The sequence below is a fragment of the Penaeus monodon genome, chromosome 38 (genome assembly GCF_015228065.2).
Source record: "Penaeus monodon isolate SGIC_2016 chromosome 38, NSTDA_Pmon_1, whole genome shotgun sequence".
Lineage (NCBI taxonomy): Eukaryota > Metazoa > Arthropoda > Malacostraca > Decapoda > Penaeidae > Penaeus > Penaeus monodon.
The window spans coordinates 24,990,580-24,999,863 of NC_051423.1; the positions used below are offsets into that span (position 1 = coordinate 24,990,580).

Genomic DNA, 9,284 nt, shown 5'->3' on the forward strand with positions numbered 1-9,284 from the left:
TAATATAGTTTAAAAATAGATAGAAGATAGATAGAACAATCCCTAACAGAAATGTAAAAGTAATCAGGGAGACTTAACGCCAAAGTGGGCGAGGTGTCTGAAAAATGACATTGGGAAAATTGGGCCTTTGGAGAAAAAAGAAAGAGGTGAAGTTTTTATTGAATCTGTAGTACAAAAAATCATTATAGCCAATACTTGTTCATCACCACCAAGACATTGTACACGGGGTTTTTTCACCAGACAAAAGAACACGCAAACCAATTTGACTTCTTTGTGCTAAACCCAAAAAATAAAAAGTTGCATAAAAATGCCAGAAAGACCTGGTGCCACTGCAACAGTGACCCCCAAACTACTAACTATCGACTTTAAAATAGAAAAAGGAAGGAGGTCCAACCACTCAAAAGCTCGACTAAAAAACCTGAAACAATTACAGAATTACAGTTAAAAAAATTAAGTACTCAATCAATGTGAAGATGAAAAAACCAAATGATTTGTGGAAGAATAAAAAGAACTGTGAGCGCTGCTAAGAAACTATCCCCAAAAAAAAAAAGACAAACCCCCCTGGATACTGAAAAAAAAAAAAAAACTTAAATTGAAAAAGATGCTAAAATCAAAGGTATCAGAACCCAGTTAAAGAAGTAATTTTAAAAAAAAACAAAATACAAAAATTTTAAAGATTTTGGGACAAGATAAGGAAAATATTAAATGAACATTGAAAAATTTAAAATTGTTCATCAATAAGACAAAAAAGAACTCTACCAAGGAGTACGAAACATCACACGAAAATTTAAATACAATGGACATATAAAAACTAAAGGGCTTTTTTTATGTAGGGAAAAAGAAGTCAAAATAAATAATAAATAACGTATGTCATGTTAGAGCCGTGGACCCTCCCCCATCCTTCCCCATCAACTCGATCTTGGTTTTTTTTCTACTTGTCCCAACGAAGCCCAAAAATATTTTTTGTTTTGTCGCTCATTTTGTCTTGGGTTTTCCTCTTCCTTTTTTCCTATACCATCCCTGTCAGCAAGTCTTTCCAACTTTTATTCTCATACATGACAAAAAACTTTAGTTTTTTTTGTTCAAGAGCCCAATAGCCGGTCTTTACAATTTACTTTTCTCAGCATCATCACTTTTTTTCTTCTCCGCCCTTTAAAGTAGGTTCGTCTTAAACCACTTTTAAAAAAATATTGACTTTTTCTTGTCATTTCAGCCCCCAACACTCAAAACCCATATGACGAAATTGGGAAAAAATGAGTTCAAAAACTATTTTTGTCCGTAAGGTAATGTTCAGTCTTTCCAGTGTTATTGAGAAAAACTGGCGTTTTGGCAAGGAAATTTTTTTTTACTTGGTGAACATATAGTATTAGTAAAAACAGCTCCAAGATAAGTGAACTTTTTCACTTTTTTCAAAACCCACTCCATTGATGAACATGCCATCATCTTTTCACTGTGGGTTATCTTGAATTTTCATGATCTTATTTTTCTTGGTTTAAAAGAAACAAACTAGCCTTTACTGTTCTCAAATTTATCAACATTGTCGTATTTCAATGATACTGCTGGTTTTAAAACTATATATTGGTGTATCAGTTTGATTTTTTGATTCCAAAAATTTACGTTACTTCAAAATTCCCTTAAAATCTTCAAATGTTTAAGGAAATATAAAAAGGGGGGAGACAGAATGCAACCTTTTTGTACTTTTGGGTTTGACTTTGAACCATTCTGTGACCAAGAAGTGGTTTTTACAGTTGCTTGTTGGTATAATGCCTTTATTAGTTGGATGAGGTTTGGGAAACCGATAACAGTATCAAAAGCCTTGAGAAAATCAAGAAACACAGGTTGGGTTTTTTGATTTCTCTTTTTTCTCTATGATAAATTTTTAGATTTAGAAGGGTTTTCGGTCCCTTTCCAGGGCGAAAACCTGCTGTTGTCTGCAATTTCTTCTCTTAATTTTCAATTCATTCTTCAGCAAAAATTTTCAAAAAATTTTGCTGCTGGACATAATGCAATTGTCCTTTTATTTTTTGCATTGGGGGCATCACCTTTTTAGGTATGGAAGAAAGATGTTTTTCCCCGTCTTCTGGCCATTTCTTTTTTCCCCATATTTTAAAAAGTTTGTAGAAGTATTAAAACACTTTCCCCAGCATTCTTGATATTTCTGGTATTTCACCATCCGGGGTCTTGTTATTCAATTCTTTTATAGCTTTATAATTTCGCTAGCATGGCGGGGTTATTTTCGCTGTCTTGGTCAAATTTAAATGTTGGTTAGATCTTCTTTTTTGTATAGGTTGGAAAAATATTGATTCCATTATTTTGATTTTTTTTTCCATCACAAAAACAAGCCATTTCTTTTTTGATAGTGTCCATTGTGGGTTTTAAAATTTTCGTGTGATGTTGTACCCCTGGTAGAGTTTTTTAGTGTTTATTGAGAACATTTTTAACTTTTAAAATTTTCTTTTAAAAATTTTTTCCTTATCTAGCAATAACTTTAAATTCTTGTTTTTTGGGTTTTTGTAAATACTTTTTCAATGGATTTTTGATACCCCTTTTATTTTTGGCATCTTTTTGTTTCAAATTTTTCTTTGCATTCTTCAGTATCCCGGGGGGAAAATTTTTTTCTTTTTTGGGGATAGTTTCTTAAGAGCGCTAGTGGAGTTTTTTCCTTCCCCAACCCTTTTGGGGTTTATCATCTACACATTTATTGATACTTTAAATTTTTTGACACTGTAATTTGTAAGTTATCAAGAGTTTGTAGTCGAGCTTTAGAGGGGGTGGGTGTCCCTCTTTTGGGTCTTTTTGAAAGTCGATAGTTAGTAGTTGATTCACTGTGCGTCGACACCAGGTTGTCTTGGCATTTTTTTTACAACTTTTTCCCTTTTGGTTTAACACAAGTAGTCAATTTTGTTGCGGTTCTTTTTTTGGTTTTAAAACCCCATGTACAAGTGTCTTGGGTGGGGTTTGGGAAAAAGTATTGGCTTAATAGATTTTTTGTACTACAGAATCAATAAAAACTTACCCCCTTTATTTATACCCAAAGGGCCCAATTTTCCCGTTCTTTTTTTGATTTTTTTGCCCACTTGGTTTTTAGGTTCCCCTATTTCAAATTTTGTTAGGATTTTGGGTTTAAAATTTCTTGGAGGCATAAAAAATTTTCCTTTTTCACTCGCAATGTTTGGGTTTGGGGCTAACATTGTATAATACTAATGATGAGGTTTTTCGGGAATTGACTTTAAAATGCGATCATTTATTTGGGGGTTTCCCAATTAGGCACTTGCAGTTTTTTTTGTGAGTCCAAACAATCCGTGCTATAAAATTTCTTCTTTTCCAGAAAAGAACTGTCTTGTTTTCTTTAGTTTTGAAACTTCCATTACTTTCCAAGGTCTCACTGATTCGTATTTTAATGTTTTATCTATCCATTTTTTTAAGACAGATGCAATTTACCCAAATCTTTCATTTTCCTACGTACCCGTTCCGAATTTAAGTGTTTTAATTGGACATTTTTCTTTGTCTTTTTTGTCTTCCCAAAGAATTTAAAAAATGTCAGCCTGGTTGCCCCCGAACAAAAGCACCCCTGATACCCCCCGACGGGGATGTGGTAATTATCTTTTTTATTTAATCATGGTGTAGAGGTTGCAGGAGAAAAGAAAAGACGAGGGAATCCCCAGGCCCTTTTCCCAAATCACAGTCCCAAAATAGGAGGAAAAAAATTTTTCTGTTTTGAAAAGTCACACTATAAACGCCAGACTATGGTTTTGGGAAACCGTAATCGAGAACCGAAGGTGTTTTCACCAGAATCCATTCCTGTGCCGACGGGTCACGCAACCCTGGCTGGGGAGCTAATAGGCTGCATTTTGTTCAAGGGAAAACCCAGGGGGGCAGTTACATTTACCGGACAGTGTATATATATAAAATATAATAATTATATAATTATATAAAATTATATATATAATTTTTATATATATATTTTTTTTTTTTTTTTTTTTTTTTTTTTTTTTTTTATGGAGGTTCATGTTGAGCCGCCCTGGTCCAGCATGATATTTTAAATTTGTTTTTTATGCTGTGAGATTTGGGGTGAGACTTGGTAGGGTCCCCAGTTTCTTTCGCCCGGGGGGGGTGCCCCGGGGTTACCTTTTAGGTAAAAATTCCTTATTTTTCCGGGTTGGGACCCCGCAGTGACTTGGGCGGCTTGGTACCCAGGGCAGGTAGGCAAACGAGGGAAAGTTCCTTTCCCAAGGAAAACGCGCCGGCCGGGACTCAAAACCCCCGAACTCAAAGCCCTCGTGCCCCGCTTTTAAACCAAAGCTCTAACCATTTGGACACCGCGGCCATAATATATAAACAAAATATATTTTTATATATATATATATAATATATATTATATTTTTATAAATTATATATTCTTTTCAAGTGCCGGTCCCACAAGGACGTTGGCGATCATGGATTTCCACCTCTTTCTGTCTTTTGTCATTAGAAAAAGTGTACATGTCATGATTTTCTTGGCAATTTAGAGCGGTGGTTGCCGTTGCCTTCCGCCCGGTATTTTATTGAGACACCATATCTAGAAGGACTGCCTTCCAAGGCTGTTGAGCTCTTCTACCCTTGTGGGTGAACCGTTCACTCTCGAGGAGTTTCGCTCTAAGGGTCCCTCCCACACCCATAACTAGCTATTCCCCGCCAGGCGTTACTCTGGTATTTCCAAACTGGCTACCGGGTGATTTTTTATATATTTATATAATATATATATATAATATATATAATATATATATATATTATATATATAGATAGATAGATAGATATACATATGATTTTATATAATATATCGTATATATATATCCATATATATACATTTGTATGTAAATATATGTATATAAACGGATGGATGCCTAGAAACAAGTATAGAGATCCTTTTCCCTGTTTATTCCATTTTCATTCGATGTTTTTCACTAATCTTTCTCCTGAACTTGCAGTAAGGAACGCCCAATACGACATCGATGACGAGGATTTTGTAGCCCGAAGCCGAGGGTCGAGAAGGGGGGAAGGGCACCGAAGAGGCTCTTCACCCCCTTTATCACTCGACTACCAAAACTGCTTTCGTAATGTAGGTTCTTGGTTTTATATATATTTTTTTATTTCGTAATATTAGTGTCCATACAGGTGATTTTTTTTTTTTTTTTTAAATATTTTTGCGTAATTACTTTTTTGTGTGTCCAAAATAATTCAGATTTTTTTTTTTCTTTTTTTTTTCAGAACCTTAATCCTGAATTCAGAGGTCGAGGTTCAGGTATAGATCGAAATCCGGGCCGAGGTGCAGCTCAAGACCGTGGCCGAGGTCGAGGTCAAAGTCAAGGTCGAGGCCAAAGTCGAGGTCGAGGCCAAAGTCGAGGTCGAGGTCAAAGTCGAGGTCGAGGTCAAAGTCGAGGTAGAAATTGGAATCATGATGGTAATTACCAGCCTCAGCGATATAGGAGACAGCCAGACCCCCCCTGTCAGCTCGAGGAAGAAGCCTGGAGCAAGAATGCACCCGTTAAGTTAAGCCCAAGAGTCTTGTGGATACGCTAATCAGTCTCGTGATTTAACTGCAAGCCTGCTAGAGCTCATGGAGCAATGGTGTCTCTCGCCTTCAGCAGTAAGAGAAACTGTGACCCAGTATCCGGAGGTGTTTTACCTAAATGGTGAAAAGGTAGAACTGCGACCAGAAATTACAGTGTGCTCTCACCACTCAGGCCCTGAGGGATGCCAGGACCGCAGGGGTTGTAGATGCATACACATTTGTCAGCAATACACCAGAAATTCGTGCAAGGATCCTTACTGTGTCCTTGGCCATAAGTGGCGTACCGATCACAATATTGCTGCCCTTCGTTCATATTTCATAGAGCATATCCCTGTACCAATTTTACAAAAGATTTTGGTTCAGCCACTACATACAATGGCTCCTGTTGGTAAAATAACTATTTGTCTTGAATACAACACTAAAGGTTGCATCCAAGATGACTGTACTTCACTTCATATATGTCAAAGTTTTGTTGTAAGTCGAACTAGATGTCAGCAAAAAAAATGTCAATTAAATCATGACATACTGACTCCTCAGTGCTGTAAAGTTCTCTCTGCACATGGCTTCTCAACCAATGAAACCCCATGTGATATTGTTGTAGCAATATTAGCTGCAAATTCTGAAATTTTTCAACAGGATATGAAAGAAAATACTGTTGGTTCACCTGGAAACCAAATCACTGACTAAAAGTGTATCTGAAAACGCCAAAAACGGAAGGATGAATCTGAAATTCCCGAGAGGAAAGAGGGTTATATTTCCAAAGATTCTGAGAGTGCTTCCTCAGATGATGAAAATGGTGTTCAGTCACAAAAAAATGAGAATGAAACTAAGTCTGCAAGTAGTCAGAAATCTGGAAAAGCCCTAGATATGAATGAAGATAGTGTTCGCAGTGAAACAACCAAAATAACTGACAGTGATACAACAGAATTAAAGCATTCTCATACTTCAACCACATCTCTACCTAAAAGTACTCCAGTATCAATAAAGACGTATTGGGCACAGGATGTTAAAGGAAATGTGGCTGTCCTGAGATTTGCTATTACTCTGTTGAAGGAATGTGTAGGGATGAAGGCTCAGGCTGCAAGAGACTTCATTCAAGTGAGCATTTCCACTGGCAAGTGAGAAACAGAACGAGAATTGGTATAATTTACCCGAACAGCAGGTGATCACTTTGGAACACACCTCTTGCAATCCCGATGATGACTGTGTCGATTTACCTCGGTTAGATCCTACTCATCTGAAGGCTTCAGCTAGAGGTCTTCTTATATTGATGGGACGTGATACCTGGTCAGCCAATTTCAGTTCAATGACTCTGACTAATTCGTCTAAAAGTCAGATACTGAAAATACGCAGATTATGTACACAGTATATTGATGGACAAGAGATTAAGCCATCGAATTTCCTTTGGTACTTTTTGGATATACAGAAAAACTGGGTTCAATATGGACTTTCTGATACAACAGGGAAGACAAAGTTGATTGTAGATGCAACATCTAAAGACATTGAAAAACAGTACCGCCAAAATCCAGCATCTACGTATTCATTCAAGAGTAGTGCTTTCCAATATGTTTTAGATTTCAAGAGCATGACTCAGACTAACCAGAAAACAAATGTAGTAAGGCAGGTGAGACGACGTCCTGAGCCACATCTAAAAAAACAAGATGAAGACTCTGAAGAAGAGAAGCCCAAAGACCTTCCTTCGTCTTGGGAGATAATGCAGCCTGAAGAACGGGTCCGTACAGTAACTTTGGCCCCATCCTCGAGTGAATACCAAGCAGTCACTGCCCTTTTGAATGGCCGTATTTCTACTTCCAACATTATCAAGATTGAAAGGGTACAGAATCCATACTTATGGCGTGCATTTGTAAACAAAATTACTGAAATGTCATCCGTGCTAGGTGACAAAACAAAAGTAGATATCCGACAATTATTCCACGGTACAAATCATAATGTGGTTTCTAGTATCTGTGCCGAGAACTTTGACTGGCGTCTTCATGGTTCAAACACTGGCCAATTATATGGTCGCGGGACCTATTTCTCAACTGATGCTGCATACTCTTATTCATATTGTGGGCCCGATGGTTCAGGAATGAAATACATTTTTGTTGCACAAGTTGCAGTGGGTGCTTTTACCGTCGGCATATCATCGATGGTGAGACCTCCTCTCAATCCTGCAACTGGCATGCTTTATGACTCGACTGTGAACCGGGAGAGCAATCCAGGCATCATTGTCAAATATGATAAACAGGAATATTACCCCGAGTATATATTAACTTTGGAATAATGTTCTTTGATCATGGTATTTGCAACATAAATGACACTTTCTAGAAGTGTAGTGTCTTATGGTGTAGTTTCATATTCCCTTTCCTCTAGAGATCCTCGCAATATTAAATAGCAGATATATTTACCATAAATAATGCAACAATAATTTAGTTTTATTAGTTAAAACTGAGATAATGCTTTGATTCCTGATTGTAATTAAAGGAGCAATGGCCTGATTTTTTTTTACCAATAATGTCCAGATTCTTTATTTGATATAATTAATTTCTTACATAGAAATTACATTGCAGTATTTGTTTAAATACTTTGTATTTTACTTTAGATCGGGAAATTGATGTTATTTTACCATTCATATTGGATCATAATATATTTCTGATATTGATAACCCTAAAAAAAAAAAAAAAAAACTATAGGCGGTTAATATCATTTCAAAATAAATATATAATCTTCATGGAGTTATGATAGCTGTTAGTATGGAATATTATTATTTGTAAATATTTGATTGCAATTCATGTTATGGCTGTATTTGGATTATATACTTGTAACCTAATGATGGTAGTTAATCACTGATCTTTATGGTTTATTTCTTTGCTAGAACACTTTCCTACTCGCAATTTGTGCAGGTTTTTCTTAATTTTACTCTTTTACAAGAATTTGTATCCCACTGTGATTTGATATTTATTACAATGCCAAATGCAGTATATTAATAAACACGCAAAGGTTTCTGGGCCTTTAACATTCTATTTACCTAAAGCAGTTTGTAGTATGCGATAATTAGCTATTTTGTAATTCCTGTTTATAGAATGTGTTTGAGATGATATAAATATACAAAGGATTTTGTATACACTATACATTTTTATTGAGGTACAATTTCGCTTGGCTGGTTGGTAATTAATAATGACTGGGTTACTGATTGCGGTGAATATATGGTTATGATAGTTTGGTGACAATTAGCGTACAACATTATAGATTTAAGCGAGACGGAAATCTTACCTTTTACTTACATACTCTTGACCTGTTCCGAGCTTCTCTGGGTATTAATTCTCTATGACTGGAAGGGTTTGTCGAATGGAGCCACTAAAAGGACCAACTTTGACATTCATGTCAAACAAATGGGTGAGAATAATTAACTACTAACTACAGAATTTTTATTTACTTATTATAATGAACACATCATCATCATCATCATCATCATCATCATCATCATCATCATCATCATCATCATCATCATCATCATCATCATCATCATCATCATCATCATCATCATCATTATTTGTGGTTGTGTGTGTGTGTGTGTGTGTGTGTGGTGTGTGTTGTGTGTGTGTGTGTGTTGTGTGTGTGTGTGTGTGTGTGTGTGTGTGTGTGTGTGTGTGTGTGTGTGTGTGTGTGTGTGTGTGTGTGTGTGTGTGTGTGTGTGTGTGTGTGTGTATACACATTATATATTATAATATAT

At 36.1% G+C, this 9,284-nt stretch overlaps 1 protein-coding gene across 1 annotated transcript; it reads left to right on the forward strand.

The window, feature by feature from the left end:
* Positions 1 to 4,967: 4,967 nt before the first annotated feature.
* Positions 4,968 to 8,554, forward strand: LOC119596851 (protein mono-ADP-ribosyltransferase PARP12-like; the record flags this gene model as incomplete). The annotated part of the gene is given in 5 exon segments (XM_037946195.1): positions 4,968 to 5,098; positions 5,248 to 5,546; positions 5,548 to 6,572; positions 6,575 to 6,670; positions 6,673 to 8,554. Coding segments are annotated over 5 exon segments (2,714 nt in total), but the record flags the coding sequence as incomplete, so codon positions are not given.
* Between the last annotated feature and the right edge of the window lie 730 nt (positions 8,555 to 9,284).